The following is a 15,753-nucleotide window of genomic DNA, read 5'->3' on the forward strand; positions in this document are numbered from 1 at the left end:
TCCATCGAAGTGGGATGTTAGGCTAAGAGTCGGGCGGAAGCGTTGGGTCAAAGAAAGAGAGAAGAAAATAGAAAATGACCTCTCTGGCAGACGATGAGTGGTGGAGCGTACTGCAGCTGCAGAGGTTGGGTTGAGAATTTAGGATCCTCTGCCTGACGGTCTTAGAACCCAGTGGGGGGTGGGGAGTGGAGTCGATGGGCAGCGATAAAAAAAAAAATAAACGAAGTGAGGGGTGATTTTGATTGATATATATCTAGAGGGAAGAGAGAGAGAGAGAGACAGAGAGAGAGATTTAGAAAGGAAAAAAGGAGAGGAGTATATGTTGTAGAATAAAAGGAAAGAGAAAAGAGAAAGGAAGAGTAAACACCCGAAGGAAGAGGGCACAGGGTTAAAAAAAAAAAAAAAATTCAAAAAAAAAGGAAACGAAAAATCAAAAAGTTTCACGAAGAGGCTCTCGGTACCCAACACAAAAGAGAAAAAAAAAAAGAAGAGAAGAAAGTGGGGGGACAGCGTCATCAGTGGTTTTATCTACTTAGGTATGTTGTATTTATCTATTTAGTTTGATATATACCTACCTAGGTATATAATTGTACTTCGTGCTCCGTGTTGTATAGTATTCAGTGCAATATAGTTCATTTGACTACAACATTCCAGTATTGTATGTATTCTAATTACTACCTAGGTACCTGGTTATGTATGTAAGTATGTATGTTGTAAGTTGTATATTTTATTTACTTTAAGCTCGGGACCCGCTGGAGGGGAAATCCTTGGTTTAACTCCCAGGTATCCATGGTTGGCCTTGACTTTTTTACTCTTATCTTTATTTACTTTATTTACTTTTTTTTTTTATATTATTTATTTACTTCCTTCCCTTATTATTCCCTTATTATTCCCCTTTCTTTCCTTTTCTTTCCCGTGTTAGAATGAATTTTGCTAAATACGGAGATGTTGCATTCCTATTTCTCCCTAAACTGCATCCCACCCACAACGCCCAACCGCTTTTGCGGCCCAATGATCGCCTCCGCCGTAAAGGGTCTTCCCTGTCAATTAAAAAGGGACAGGTTCCTCTGGCCAAAAAAAAATAGAAAATCGGTTATCACTCGGTTGCCGAGCAATCTGGTTTATCCTTCTCTCCGATCGTTTGATCATTCCTTTTTTTATTTTCGTGGTCAATGCAGGGCCTCAAATACAATGACAATGTATCCGATACACGGGAAAAAGTCGGTGGGGATGACACCCTGCAACCCAGGCTGCAACTCAGAACTGCTGAGGTAACTCCTACCACACCTACTAACTCACCCATAGTCTATAACTAGTCTGTACGATGTAGGCAGATGCCTGTGTGTGTTGACCACGAAGCCTGGCAGAATCGCCACTGTGGAGTGAGTCAGGTTGACTTTTACCATAGAAACCACAGATATCAAACGGCACTACGGAGTAGAAGTAGAAGAGGGACTGAGCACTGCATGGCATTCGTCGTCAGAGCCCCCCTCGTCCATGTGGCAGGATATCTTTGGACGTTGTCTCTTTTCCACCTGCATACTTTTTCTTTTCATTCGTGACTCATACTGGTGGGAAACCTGTGACGATCTTGGAATGTCCCATCGGTTCAAGGCCAATAACTAACTAACATAACTAGTTATGTACTTGTACAAGTTTCGAAGTACTTCATACAAGGAACCCTATATCGTACTAGTGATGAACTAAATGGCCGAAACCTTCTCTCGGGAAGCAGAACTGGCTAGATCGGTATGACATGCAGCACGGACGGTTTATCATTGCCATTGTGGGTTCCTTCACATCCCTTGCGTCCTTATATGAAGTTCGTGGAATTTTCACTCCGCACGTGTGGGAATGACAATATGAGAACTAGAAATGACCCAACACAAACGTATACAACGTAGCCGATAACATCTTGAATACCCTGAACCCCGGCTATGTATTCCGAGCTGATCGAGATGTTATGTCGGACCGGAGTGGATATCTTCAGGTCAAGAGGCTGATAGATCTGGAAGATCGAGCCAGGAAAAAGGTTCCGCTCCGAATATAACTAAGGATCTCGATGCGACTCCAGAATTATCTTTCCACTTCCCTCTACAGTGACACCTTTTACGGGGACAATTATAGACCTTCGCATCGGGTCCGGGAGTACGGAGTACTAGGAATATGCGGTACGCATCGTGAAATGTCTGGATTTGGATCGCATGAAAAAACAGCCAACAAGCTTTCCTCGCATATCAATTCGTAGTGCGATCACGTTGACATATGTCGCCAGTGATTTATTAATTCATCTCGGGGAGCGGAAACGAGGTCAAGGGAGCCACCCCCTTGCTTCGTTCTGCGAGACGGCATCAGCTCCTCGAAGTCGAGGTCTTCACCGCTCTTTCATAATTACAGATAAACGGTGTTTCGACGATGAGTACAAGGGGAAATGAGTTCAACCCTATTCCTTTCTCGGTTCTAAGGGCTCCCATCAGGGCCTTCAGTGGAGGAATAGAACATTCGGAAACATAATAGAAGGTTCGTGTACATCGTACATCGGTATACATGACTTGCATGCTGATCGCATTACCCCGTTTTCATTTCTAGGTGACATGATTCGTTAGTTCCAGATAGCCTTTTTTTTCTTTTCCAAGACGGCGATGTATGCTCCGGGGAGGGCTTCGGCACGCGATGGGCAATTAGCATTGTCTGATGTCGTACGAAAGACAACATCCATGTAAGTCAATTGTTCCCGTGGCGATGCTTTAAGACCAGCGTGCTACTAAGGTGCCACGGAATCTACAGCAGCTTGCTCGATTGGGGATTGTGGCGCCTCTTCAGGGTATCAAGGCAGAGGCGGCTGCCCTTTCGGATGAAGCTCCCCGAACCTTGACCAGGTGGAAGCAAATGTGGGTTTTTCAAAACAATTTCGTATCAACTATGTCCAATTAACTTGATTAATATCAACAAAGATAAATCTAATGCTACACTCCAGTCCGTACCAATATTATATTCCGAACCGATAGCCCAATGAAACCCACGGTATACCTAAGGCAGGTCTAGGTCCTCGACCTCCTAACTCCTGCGCAGATACAGAGCAATCCATCCAAGGACTCGATATCCCGCAATGATGCCCAGAAGGATTCCAGCCCATTTCCCCGTCCGACCAGTGGAATACCCATACGATTCTAGCACTCCGGTGCCTCGAATGAGACACTGATCCTCCAAGTCAGTAGACCACATGCATCGACAGCCGGTACCACATGAGTAATTCCTCCCGGAGAACTCATTGACCATCATACCTTGGAAGACATAAGCCTATAACAAGTACCAAACGAGTTAGTGATCATTCACGACAAAAAAAAAAAAAAAAAGAATTTAAACTTCTCAGTGCATCAGCATACCTGGTAATCGATGTAGTGGAACACATATTTCCAAAACGGATTGAGAATTTTCTGGGTGACCATAAACCCTCCGACACTCATCCAAAGGCCATTTGCAAATGCGACAAGCGCCAGGGAGATAACAAAGTTCGGGAATATCGATGTCATGAGGACCACTAGAGATTCGGCCGCCACAAGGTCGAGGAAGATCCACATCACCCAGGTGAAGAATGCTTCTGCCGTTGGTTGGAAATTGGACAACCAGTATGAGACGATGGAGAAGAGGGTAGATATCAAAACTGGACATGTTAGAGAGCAGACATGTGGCAGGAAGTGACGTGTACATACACAGGTAGGGAAGCCCAATGAGAAAGTTTGAGATCATGAATGGGGTCACACCATATAGTCCGTTGGCGCGCTCTTTGGTGAAAGTTGCCCGGTCCTCTAGGAACGCCGGGACGTATGCTACCGCCATGAAAGACATGAATGCGGAGCCAAAGAACTATATCCCATGTCAGTATTGGTAGTCCTCTAATACTTAACCACGTGTAAAACTCACAATCGCATTGATGAACGGCTGTATGTAGTCTTGGGATGGATGGAGACGTAGCCACACTGTGCCCATCATGATAGCCAATCCTGTTCCACATTAGTCCCAGCGAGCTTTCAAAGGAGCATGATAATTCTTACCAAGATACATCGCGATCCGGATTCCATAAGCGATGACATCGCGGTAAGACTTGACAAATGAGCGATGCAGCAGAGCTATAGTAATTGAAACTGCTCCCGGTCGAGTGTTTTCTTCCCCGGAGTCTTTGTTGACAAGCTTCTCCGCCGACAGTACTCGCTCAGACACTTCTCTTGTTAGTGATTTTGCCTCATTCGAGTTTGCCCAAGCAGTCTGAATAATCTCAACCCGGTCCTCTTCCAAGTCTTTCGAGCTGGCAAAATCAGAACTAACAGTGTCCAAGATAAATTCAGCCGGGTTTGTTTGCGCGGGAATTGGATAGCCAATGCCACTGAAGTAGCTATCCACAGCTGAGATTGGCCCAAAATAGCACGTTCTTCCTGCCGAGAGAAGCAGCAGCTTATCGAAAAGCTTGAACGTTGTGGTTGATGGTTGGTGGATACTCGCAATGATGAGAAGCTAGTATAAATAATGTTAACAACGGCAGGGAACCCATCTGATATGAACTGAACGTACATTATTGGCCCGCGCAAGCTCCTTTGCATACGACATCACCTCAAAACTGGCAGTCGAGTCTAGACCGCTTGTGGGCTCATCCAAGAACAAAATCCTTGGATTCGTGATGAGCTGGCTGGCCACACTCACACGTCGCTTTTGACCACCACTTATGCCTTTCCGGATCGGGGTCCCAACCAACGTGTTTGCCTGGTTCTGGATCCCGAATGCTTCCAAAAGCGTCCGGATCCGGTCCATCCGTTGGCGTTTCGACACAGAGCTTGTAGATAGAAGTGATAAGTATCGTGATGTATAGGTGAGATTGGACGGCTGTTATTCCAACCTGACATACCTGGGCAATGAGAGGTCCGCCGCGAACTTCATCGTCTCCTGCACTGTCAATGACCCGATCAACACATCTTCCTGCTCGACGTACGAGGTCACCCGCTGGAAATTCCGCGAGTCCATTTGTGCATCATTCACGTAGTTCTCCCCGATAACCTTCGCACCAGCTGACGCGGCACGTCGAGCAAGTACGTTGAGGAGTGTTGTCTTGCCGCAGCCTGATGGGCCCATTAGGGCAACGAGCTCCCCTGTATAACCCACATCAATATGAAAATCTTAATATAGATTCATGGACAGGGATAACAAACCATGCTGCACATCACCGCTGATATCATTGATCAGATCGCGGGATTTTTTTGTTTCGCGATCCTTGACAGTAACCGTTAATCCTTGCCACGAGAAATTCCGAACTGTCTCGTTCATCAAGAAGCGTCCGCTATCATTCCGCTCCAGGTCCGGGGACCTGGGTTCGTTCAAGGGTGAGGGATCGCCCATGCTGCAAGATAATGTAGAAGGTTTACGGCAGATACAAGATAATTAGAATCCAACCCACGTCCAGGTTCGCGGGCTCAGGTTTTATAATTTTAAACACGCCTATATTACATGTACCTAGACCCACGGACTTACAAATCCCTGTCTAGCGTCGATATCGGTGGACAGAGCCCTTACGTGTCCGAGGTGGTCCCCGACTAAAGCTGAATATAGGGCTCAACTTTGGGACTCGAGCCCGAGCTGACATAAGGCCTCCGATGGTCCCCGATTCCCCGGGAGTCGCCGTCCTTTACTGGATAATGGGCCTGGGGAAAAGCCGTGAGTGTATGTTGTAGATAAAATTCTCCAGATCAGATTCCGCAAACAATAGCGCTGTTGGAATGTGGGGTGTAGGGTATCAGGGTTGTACCTGGGTAGAATGTGTGGGCGGGATCCAAACCCCGACCCCTGTCGGGGATCGGCCACTATTTCTTTATCTTACATCGATACGGCGTTTAAAAAAAGCAAATAATAAAAAGAAAAGAAAATAACAAAAGAGGAGATCGAAGAAATAATTCGATAAAAGAAGAAGCAGAATGCCATTTTTTTATTCGTCCCGCTCTTGGCGCCCAATGCAACTAAAACTAAATTAAAATCAATGTATACCAAAGACACCAGTCTTGGAGGAATACTGAGTGGAAACACCACACAGAAAAAGTAAGCAAAATCGAGCTTATAAGCCGAATTTACATACTAAATTGGACGAGTCAGTGATTACTCCTTCAACGAGGGTTGGGGGAAGACTAACCGCTGAACAGGGCTGAGACCAAGAACGCGCATGCCGTTGTTCAGAACTTGGCGGGCCGAGGCATACAAAGCCATACGCGCCTGCTTGACATCGGGCTCGCTACCGATCACCTTGAGAACATCGTAGCTAGAGCTCAACATGTGTGTCATGCGGAACAGATAGCTGAGGACAGTGATGGGCTCAAGAGTCTTGGCAGTCTGCAGGAGTACGTCGGGCCATTGTGCCAGCAGGCGGACTAGGTCGACAGCGTGCTGCTCGGTCAAAAGATCGAAGTTGGCGTTGACCAACTCGTCAACATCCAACTCGGACTTGCGGGTCATCGAGCACAGACGAGCGTGAGCGTACTGCAGGTATGGGCCGGTGTCACCCTCGAAGGATGTCATGGCATCCAAATTGAATTCGTAGCCGTTAACGCTAAAAGGGAACATACAATTAGTAAACAGATAGACGGAAGCGCGGGAAGAAAAACACCCTGTACATACCGCTTGCCAGTCATGTCTTGCACCATAACGGAGGTGATACCCAGAATATCGGCGGTCTTCACAGGATCCTCGACCTGTGCGTACTTGACTTCGTTCTTCTTCATGACCTCGTGCATCTTGTCACCAACATCGTGCAGAATGTCATCCAAGAACTTGACAGTACCCTTACGAGTACTCATACCACGGACCATACCGAAGTTGATGTGCTGGCAACGGGAGGCCAGATCCTTGTGGCCCATAAGTTCAGTGACCTTGAAGAGCTGAGCCAGGTGGAGATCCTGCTGGGCGGCAACAACGTAAATCATCTTGTCGAAGTGGTACTCGTCATCACGCTCGGTAATGGCTCCGATATCGCGGGTCAGGTAGAGAGGAGTGCCATCCTTGCGGACAATGATAGCCTTGCCCAGCTTCTTAGCACCGTGCTTGGTGAAGTCCACGATAACAGCACCCTCAGACTTCTCGGAGACACCGGCGTTCTCCATAAGCTTGTAGGCCTCGGTCATGCTCTCAGACTTGATCTGGGATTCACCGGAGTAAACATCGAAGTCGATATTGAGACGAGCGTAGGTCTGCTTGTACTTCTCAATGCTGAGGTCACGGAACTTACGCCAGAGAGCAAGAGCCTCCGGGTCACCGTCCTCCATACTCTTGAAGTAGCGACGGGCCCTCTCGTCCTCGCTCACATCCACAAGCTTGGCAAGCTGTGCCTCGAGCTCAGCAACGTCCTCGTTCTTCTCGTTCTTCGCCTTGATCTGTTCCTTCAGCTCCTTGATAGGTCCATCCTGTGTGCTGACATTACGGTTGATCTTGACGTAGACATCGAACAGGTGGTTGATAGGGTCTTTGATAAGAGCTTCCTCATTGCCAAATTCCTTGAAGCCGTTGGCCAGCAGACCATACTGCTTACCCCAGTCACCCAGGTAGTTCATTTTGATGACGTTCCATCCCATAACAGTGTAGATATTGGCGAGGAAACCACCGATGATGGTACTGCGCAGATGACCGGCATGGAAAGGCTTGGCGATGTTGGGCGACGAGAACTCGACGATGATCTTCTTCTGGCCCTTGGAGGGGTCGGAGGGGTCCTTCTGACCCTGGTTACCATTTGTTCCATAGGCGGCCTTCTCCTTCAGGATACGTCCAAGAACATTGCTGGTCAATGGCTGAGGTTTGCAGAAGAACTGGATGTGAGGACCAAGCTGGGTTGGGGGGTGAATCAGGTCGGAGGCGGGGAACTTGGAGACAAGATCCTTGGCAAGCTCCACGGGATTTTGCTTAATCTGAAGAGAAGCAACCTAGTCGTATGCAACAATATATTGTTAGCCCAGGGACTTATAGTAATGCGAAAGATGTGAATTGCGCAAGGCATGTGCCGACACATACCGGCAATGAAAGGTCACCCTTGTCCAAAGTACTGGTCCAGGCAATGCGCGGGTAGATCTTCTGAGCATCGATACCAGAGGCTTTGCTCAACTCCTCTGCGATGTGCTGGCGGTAGATATCGATCGGGTTCAGTGTTGGGAAGCAGCCAGCGAACTGAGACTTCTGTGCTGTGGATTGGAGCGACAGAGCCTCAACAGAGGCAGGAAGGGAAGCTGCGGACATGATTGGGAATCCTCGTGTACCAAATGCGCGTATCAAAGTCGGAAAAGTCGAATATTTAGAGGGGCAACGCAATGGAGAAAAAATGGCTGTGAGTCGCCGAGCCCCGCTTAGACAATGACCCATAAAGAGGGGGAAATCTCTCGGGGGGGATCCTTTTTTTTTTTTTTTTGCCTTTTTCTTTTCTTTCCTTTTTGACTCAAGACGGTCTGACTCAAAGAGGGCGGTGAGTCACGTGGATATTCGGCGTTTATCGATTAACGTGGCACGGGCGACTAAGTATGCCGCCCGCCATGTTGAATCTATAACTAACTAGTACTTTATATAGTATTTTAATAAATGAATACTATATTAATTTTTTAAAATCGGGCTCTTTATACTCCTAACCCTTAAGTCTTGACTCTTGATTTCGTACTATCTTACTATTGTTATGCAGTTAGTCAGCGGGACACGTGCCCGCTGCCATATAGTTAGGCAGCGCTAGCTACAACCAATGGAACCCATATCTTACTTTCCCCTAGCCTCCAGCGTAACAGCTGGTAGCATGTCCTAGGTAATAGCGATTTACAAGTTTTTTCGTGTTTTTAGTCCGTTGCGTGGCACCCGCGTAGTAGCACTACTATCCCTATCCCAACTCTCATAGCGTTCCGTAGTAAGATTTCATTCCTTTATCTCTTCGTATCAAAACCTACTACGTAGCACCCGCGTAGTAGAATTTAATATCGATCTCTAGCCTCGTTACCGTTAAACGCTATATAGCACACGCGTAGCTAAAGCGAAGTCATACAAAAGATACATAAAATTGCAAATCCGGTATCTGGTGACACCCCGAAGGTGTGTTGGGCGCCTGGCTCGGCAGGAACCCATATCTTACCTTCCCCTAGCCTTCAGCGTAACAACTATCTTAATCTGAACTGAACCTAAATTGAATCTAAATTGAATCTAAATTGAATCTGATTTGAATCTGAATCTATAAAGTCAAGAAGGCGGTAATGAGCTTGGCGGTGAGGTAATAACCAATGAGAGAGTTAGTTATGTGTCGGGTGGCATACTTAGTCGCCCGTAAACGTGATCCACTGAAACCCTACTTGAACTACAACATATATATATATCTCAACAGGGAAGAACTAGATTACTTTGACATCCGTGGATGTCAAGACCGGTTACTTAACCCCTAGTAAAGTGAAACTCTCAGAAACCTGTCATATTCAGCTTGACCGACAAGCTCCAATTTCAGCATGCAGACTACAACGCATTTTGGCGAATGATCCAGGACGATGCTAATGCAGTCGATTAATTGCTATTCATTATGCCAATACCTACGTCTTGAAAGCTTATAGTTATTGAGAGGACAACTTTGGTGGGGCAAGAAGCATCGTGTGGCTATACTCAACCTTTCTTGATCTCGACACAAGCTGCAAGCCCAGTCACTATAGCTTTAGCCCTGTAAAATGCCAGGAAAGAAACAAACACTCCGGACTTGCCAGAAGTTCGTTTGAGGGGGGATAGGAACACTGCGGTACCGCGGTGAACTTTCCTCCAACTCACGTTTACCATCCTACCTTACGACGCGACACCCTCACCCGTCAATCGTTAGTATCAGTAGTCAACTCTCTTCTTTCATCCTTCCTCTGACCAAAGAAGTACTCATCTTCACAGAGATCTAGCAGCTCAAATCACGACATCATGGATTTCCAGGAGAGGGACCCAAACATCGATCCTAGACTGTACCAGGAGTGGCCGTTTGACCCAAACATCGACCCTAGCCTGGACCCCCAGCTTGGCCAACCGATGGATACTCCGTTGCCAATCAAAGCCGAGGCCGATGAGGCCAAGACTGGTATTGCGACTGCTGTGCCTGATGTGTCTGATGTCTCTTCATGGCCGCATGGTGATTGCTGGAAAAGCTCCCGTCCCATCGAGCCTACTTTCTGGGCGTAAGTACTTACCCTGACGTGTCAAACATGTGTACCGTGTATGTGTACTCCTGACTAACATAATATCAGCCCCAATGCCAAGCTTTGCGACTGCCCCGAGCACTCCGAAACTACTTGGCCAGCCGAGCATGCTATTCTTGTAGTACTCTCGAGCCTTTGGAAACTCTGTTCATTTGACTGACACATCTCTCATTTAGTTCATTCCGGACTGTGCAAAGCGATGCCCTTACTGCCCGTGGAAAACCCAAAAGTCGGCAAAGGTTGGAAACCCGGCTCCGATGTTGCGTCGACACATACGCCAGTACCATCTGGTGAGTACTACACACACTCAACACAACTGACTCCATGCTAATTTGGCACAAAAGAAGCATGGCAATTCCTATCCCGGTATTACCGTTGATCCGATACGTGTGTATGTCTATCGGCCTTTCCTCCATTCATGGTTCCATGCTAACTCTGGTACCACTAGATCTACGTACAGGGAGTAGTGAGTCTATCTATCCGCTCTATCTGTTTCCATGGGAATTGCTAATCGTTTATCTCTATAGCGTCTGTTACGAACTCACCCAAGGCAGTCGCCCTACACTCGAGACGAATACCGAGCAGACACAGGAAGAATCATGTGTGAGGCGAAGATGGGATATCTGTAACTAGCCCATTCCTTTGTCGATTCTTTCTTGTGTATCTAAGTGGCGCTTCGGAAAGAAGAGCATGATATCCGAAGATCACAGGGCCTCAGTCGAATCACAACAGAATCAATCAAACAATGAACACCACAAAAAGGCTTTCAAATCTTTGTCTCCTGATTCATATTCATACAAAGACATCAAACCCTTGACAATGGGATTGAAACATAATGCCTTTGTTCTCGTCAAACGGTGCAAGGTGCTATGTCGTAGTGGAATAATACTTTATAGCCGGCTAGTCCCACGCATTTATTGGGCCTCAATCTCCAGCATCCAGATCACCAACAAAGCAACATTATCACGCGACTAAAGAACGTCACAGAGTCACTCTCCACCGGTGTCGGCACCTTGAAGATCAATCCTTAAGCGCCAAATAGGCTTCGGAGGCTGATCGATATGTCATATTACATTACCATCCACAATGGCCCTGGTGTGGATGAGAGCGTTTTGAACAAGTGGGTCAATATCAGCTTCAGTAAACAGGAGCTGTTCTACCTTCGCACCGACGGAGCGTTGATTTGCTATATCCTTGAACGTATTCGGGAGAGGAAGTGCACCGTTACTCTTGTGCCCAAGGATCGACAATGTCGGTGGTGTATCTCGATACCGGCTTCTAGAGCGCATACATCCAATAAGGCAGCTCGTGCTGACGCTTTACAACTGGCGGAGTGGTACAGGGTCCAAATCCTGAACGGGAATGCAAGTATCAACCGCGAACTGCTATTTGATCGGAATCCTTATCATGAAGGTAAGGAATGTTGTAGAGAAAATGTGTGCGATCGGATGCTGCACCCGGAGTGGTGGCCTAAAAATCTCTATAAAGATCCTGATGAAGATACTGAAGATACTGGTGAAGGTACTAGCAAAGATACTAGCAAAGACTCGTAGTGTTTTGGTTCGTTGAAATGAATGCATCTACAATCTTCAGGTCCTTGGTTTTTGCTTCGTAATGCTAGTGATCGTTCAACGTTTGAAAGCTTTCGGAGCCCCCTAGATATTATAAGTAGCTAAAGAGTCGTTTTCAATGTAGCTGTTGTAGCGGGCAGCATGCCGCTAATGCCGCTACCCCCGCTAGAAGTTATACTGTTAGTTTGTGGAATCCCTAAACCCAATATCTAGGTGTACTAATCGCTAATGGAAATCGTTAAAAATGCTGGTTTCACTTAGGAACAGATCTAGAAGTCCATCAAAACTCAGTACCGAACCTCGTATCCATTCAACCCCAGGAATAGTGACTATAGTGTTATGCTAGGTGAAGCTGTTGGACCGACGTAGAGTGTACACATATAATATAAATATAAAATTGTACAGTTATTAGACGTTGATTAAGAACATAGGGTTTATACCGAAATGTAGGGGAATATCTTTCAATCCCTTGTAGGCTTGCGTCTATTCACACATCTAACGACACAACAACCCAGATTAAACATCAAAACAGAAATGCTTCGCAGCCAGGCCAAGCTAATATTCTATGCCAAATTCACATATATAAAAGGCAGAGTCAAGTTCCAAAACAGCAACTTTTTGTTGATTCGCAGCAAATCCTTTAGAAACAGAAAACCTGGTCCTCCAGCTTGCTGACGGGGCGCGCCTTGGTGTATCCAAGAGCCTCGGTGGACTTCTTCATGGCGCTGACCATGGGAGGGGGGCCACAGAGCAAGACCTTAACATCGGCAGCGGGGGCGGGCAGACGCTCCTATAAGAAAGTTTAATTAATACCGAGGTAGCACAGCCGAGCACAGCATGTAAACTTACCTTAATCATATCGGGGGTCACGAAGCCGACACCGCCGGTCCAGCCCTCGGGAGGGTTGTTGAGAACATAGTAGACGCGGAATCCATCGTCCTCCTTCTCCAACTCCTCGAGCTGGTCCTTGAGCAGGATGTCCTCGGGGTTGACATTGGCAAAGATCAAGTCAACCTTGGTGGTGTCGTTGCCACCGTTACGGGGACGGTTGCGGATGATAGCCTTGATAACCTGCAGCATGGGGGTAATACCAGTACCACCGGAGATCATACCAATGTGGCGGCACATGTTGGGGGTGTAGACCATGGCGCCCTTGGGGCCGCGGACCTTCATGTTGTCGCCGATCTTGAGCTCGGTGAGATACTTGGAGATGTTACCCTGGGGGTAGGCCTTGACGAGCAGATCGAAGTATCCAGCCTCATTGTCGGAGGAGATAGGGGTGTAAGAGCGAACAACCTCCTTGGGCTGACCAGCGATAGTAGCGGCGAGAGAGATGTGCTGACCGATGGGGAGACCGAGGATATCGGTGGAACGGGGGAGAGCGAAACGGTAGATGGCAACATTGTGGGAGATCTCGTTCTTCTCCTTGAGGACGAAGTTTTGGAATTCAGTGGGGTTCAACACCTTGCGAGGCTCTGCGATCAATAAAATCAGTTCAGTTCTTCGGCTCCTTCACCAGGCCGATAATTGGATGAAAAAGGAATTCACGCACTGTTGCTGAAGACCAAGTAACCAGCCAGAATTCCAGCCACAGCGATTGCGTAGGTAACAAACTCGGGCTTAATGGCGTAAACACCCGCGATGAGCAGGGCCGAGGGCGCGAGGGCCGTGCCGATGGTGGCGAGACTTCGGGGAATCAGCCATTGTTTTTATGAAAAGATGAAGAATATTAACTCACCTCATTATGACAGAACTCGGAGACTGTATGAAACGAGAAGAAACAGGAAAAAACAGTTGCGATAAAAGCAGAAGAGAAAAAGAGAAGAGAGAGAGAAGATAAAAAGAAATGAGGGGGGCCAAGTCCGCCCAACGGAATTTCCCACCTTTTGGGGTTACCATTTCCCCGACTTTCCATTTACTCCTCGAACTTGGCTTATTGGACTTATTGGACGTATTAGGATTATTGACACTGCTTCTTATTCCTTCTTCTCAAATCCATCAAAATGCGCGAAGAACCAGAACTCCCAGCCTTTAATCTAACGGAATTGGACCACAAACTGTTGGCCATGACCGACGAGGAGTTCGTATACCACGACTGGGAAGACTTAAAAAGCATCATCGGTAAGTGTTTCCTTATCTCCAAATCTGCTCCAAATCTGCCCTAGAAACACTTCCCCTCATACCGTTTTAGCGCGAAATGATCTCAGCGCACTCAGGCGGAAGCCTTCCGATCTCCGTCGATACCTAGCCTGGACACAAGAGACCAAAGCCCAGTATGGCACCATCATGAATTATATTTGCCAGAAGCGATTAAAGTGGCATTTACCGGTAAACACTGCCAACGGCACTGGCTCCGCGGTTATCCAGCAAAGCGGGACCTTCAAGAACCCGCGTCCCTTTGCCGATCCCGAGGACTACAAGATCCTCCGCAATGACTGGCCCTATGGCCTCACCTCCGGAATCTCACATCTAGTTGTGTGGCTGCGTACTCCCATCCCTGTACAATCTAACGAGGGCCATTTGACCGACGAATCTCGTGCAATGATCAACAGTTTTGTTCAAAAGACTTTCGTGGACCGGTTGGCTAAGGACCCTCGGAATTTCTCGGACCCTGACTCCCATGTGCTGTGGTTTAAGAATTGGGTCGGTTTGCAGAGCGTGAGGGCATTGGAGCATGTCCATATCTTGGTCCGTGATGTCCCTGAAGATATCGTATTCGAATGGGCAAAGGAGTGAGGTTGCTGGGATTGTGTTGATAGAACTTTTTGCCCCGATTGGTCAAGTTTCTACCTGCATCTGAAGCATTTCGTTTCCAAGTTTTTACATTGTTCTTACATTGGACATTTCACAGCGTCATGGATCAAACAGGAAAAATTTAAATAATTAGAAGAGTTCTCGAAAGGTTAAGACTTTTGGTCAACCCGCAATGAACACAAGCGGTAGTAGCACACTCGTAGACAACCCATTCTACCATGAAGGTCTTGGTTCGTGGTCACCTTGTTGTCTTTCCCCATACTCAATCTTTACCTGATCCGTGCGATGAATCTTGCCGGCCACATGGGCTTCATTCCGGAGCTGATCCGAATTCAATATGCTTTCTTGGCTACCGCTCCTTGTAGTCCCAATATTCGTTTTCATGAGGATATCGTCGTCATCACGATTGTTGCTTGCCGATTTCTTCGTGGGTCTATCCGTGTAAGACCGCAACTTGCCGCTGTCGTAGCGCCCGTGAGAGCTCCAGGAACGTTTGCCTCGGATCATTTCATACATCGGACCCAAGGTTGGGATGCAGGAAGCCATGATGACGATGTTCGACTCGACACTGAGAGATGGGAGTCAGATGTTAGTCTTATCACTGTGTATAAAGGCTGGAGAAAAGCGGGACTGGAAACATACCTCGTCCAGATAACAAGATCTGCTGTTGCGTCTATATATGTCGTGTCAGTAGTAAATATCTCACTATATGCAGGAAAAATAACTTACATGTCGAGTCTGACGTGTTATATAAACCCGGTAACTGTAGACACTTGACAATAGCCATTGCACAGGCTCTGTGTGGACGATTAGTTACTTTCTCCGGACATAATATCAATCAACTTACACGGCACCCATCCCTAGAGCTGCGCACAGGGCCAATTTTTTCTTCAGCGACATTTGAAGTTGGAGCAATACCACAGTCGGATAAATCGCAAGATATAGATCGACCACCGCAGACAGAACTGAGAAAGGTTTAGTTGTTCGTTTGTGAAAGACAGCCAACCCACCAACATACCTCCAGTGAAGATTGCATAGCCCACCAGGATCGTGGTCGAACGACATTTTGCCCCTTTACTCATGAGATGAACCTTCCATAAAGCCTGAGGAGGATCACACATGGTAAAGAGAACAATGATGCAGATGGTCGATGCCACGAACACGAAGCCTGTCAATATCCATAACCATAATCGATGGAACCGGCTGGGATTCAT

At 47.2% G+C, this 15,753-nt stretch overlaps 7 protein-coding genes across 7 annotated transcripts; 3 read left to right on the top strand and 4 right to left on the bottom strand.

Moving 5' to 3' along the window:
• Window positions 1–3,057: 3,057 nt before the first annotated feature.
• Window positions 3,058–5,388, bottom strand: N7516_003836 (putative ABC transporter; the record flags this gene model as incomplete). The annotated part of the gene is made up of 8 exons (XM_057216556.1): window positions 3,058–3,300; window positions 3,387–3,664; window positions 3,714–3,867; window positions 3,925–4,004; window positions 4,056–4,512; window positions 4,570–4,828; window positions 4,901–5,141; window positions 5,202–5,388. The coding sequence occupies 8 exons, from the start codon at window positions 5,386–5,388 to the stop codon at window positions 3,058–3,060; spliced, it is 1,899 nt and encodes a 632-aa protein (XP_057078439.1).
• Window positions 5,389–6,138: 750 nt separating this feature from the next.
• N7516_003837 (arginine--tRNA ligase) lies at window positions 6,139–8,401 on the bottom strand (the record flags this gene model as incomplete). The annotated part of the gene is made up of 3 exons (XM_057216557.1): window positions 8,038–8,401; window positions 6,655–7,949; window positions 6,139–6,586 (listed from the first exon to the last, which is right to left on the bottom strand). Exons 1-3 carry the CDS (start codon window positions 8,380–8,382, stop codon window positions 6,139–6,141), a joined length of 2,088 nt encoding a protein of 695 aa, XP_057078440.1. The 5' UTR covers window positions 8,383–8,401.
• A 1,541-nt stretch (window positions 8,402–9,942) lies between these two features.
• N7516_003838 (uncharacterized protein) lies at window positions 9,943–10,847 on the top strand (the record flags this gene model as incomplete). Its single annotated transcript, XM_057216558.1, has 6 exons — window positions 9,943–10,193; window positions 10,263–10,335; window positions 10,391–10,504; window positions 10,559–10,605; window positions 10,663–10,680; window positions 10,742–10,847. The coding sequence occupies 6 exons, from the start codon at window positions 9,943–9,945 to the stop codon at window positions 10,845–10,847; spliced, it is 609 nt and encodes a 202-aa protein (XP_057078441.1).
• A 428-nt stretch (window positions 10,848–11,275) lies between these two features.
• N7516_003839 (uncharacterized protein) lies at window positions 11,276–11,767 on the top strand (the record flags this gene model as incomplete). The annotated part of the gene is made up of 1 exon (XM_057216559.1): window positions 11,276–11,767. The coding sequence occupies one exon, from the start codon at window positions 11,276–11,278 to the stop codon at window positions 11,765–11,767; it is 492 nt and encodes a 163-aa protein (XP_057078442.1).
• A 658-nt stretch (window positions 11,768–12,425) lies between these two features.
• N7516_003840 (cytochrome b5 reductase family protein) lies at window positions 12,426–13,528 on the bottom strand (the record flags this gene model as incomplete). The annotated part of the gene is made up of 4 exons (XM_057216560.1): window positions 12,426–12,575; window positions 12,635–13,260; window positions 13,338–13,471; window positions 13,524–13,528. The coding sequence occupies 4 exons, from the start codon at window positions 13,526–13,528 to the stop codon at window positions 12,426–12,428; spliced, it is 915 nt and encodes a 304-aa protein (XP_057078443.1).
• Window positions 13,529–13,788: 260 nt separating this feature from the next.
• N7516_003841 (GIG1 family protein) lies at window positions 13,789–14,521 on the top strand (the record flags this gene model as incomplete). Its single annotated transcript, XM_057216561.1, has 2 exons — window positions 13,789–13,906; window positions 13,977–14,521. The coding sequence occupies 2 exons, from the start codon at window positions 13,789–13,791 to the stop codon at window positions 14,519–14,521; spliced, it is 663 nt and encodes a 220-aa protein (XP_057078444.1).
• Window positions 14,522–14,752: 231 nt separating this feature from the next.
• On the bottom strand, window positions 14,753–15,753 carry N7516_003842 (uncharacterized protein; the record flags this gene model as incomplete). The annotated part of the gene is made up of 5 exons (XM_057216562.1): window positions 14,753–15,107; window positions 15,182–15,212; window positions 15,269–15,336; window positions 15,387–15,504; window positions 15,558–15,753. The coding sequence occupies 5 exons, from the start codon at window positions 15,751–15,753 to the stop codon at window positions 14,753–14,755; spliced, it is 768 nt and encodes a 255-aa protein (XP_057078445.1).

This window comes from Penicillium verrucosum, assembly GCF_028828655.1.
Source record: "Penicillium verrucosum strain IBT 35672 chromosome Unknown utg000001l_segment0_segment0, whole genome shotgun sequence".
In the NCBI taxonomy this organism is placed as follows: domain Eukaryota; kingdom Fungi; phylum Ascomycota; class Eurotiomycetes; order Eurotiales; family Aspergillaceae; genus Penicillium; species Penicillium verrucosum.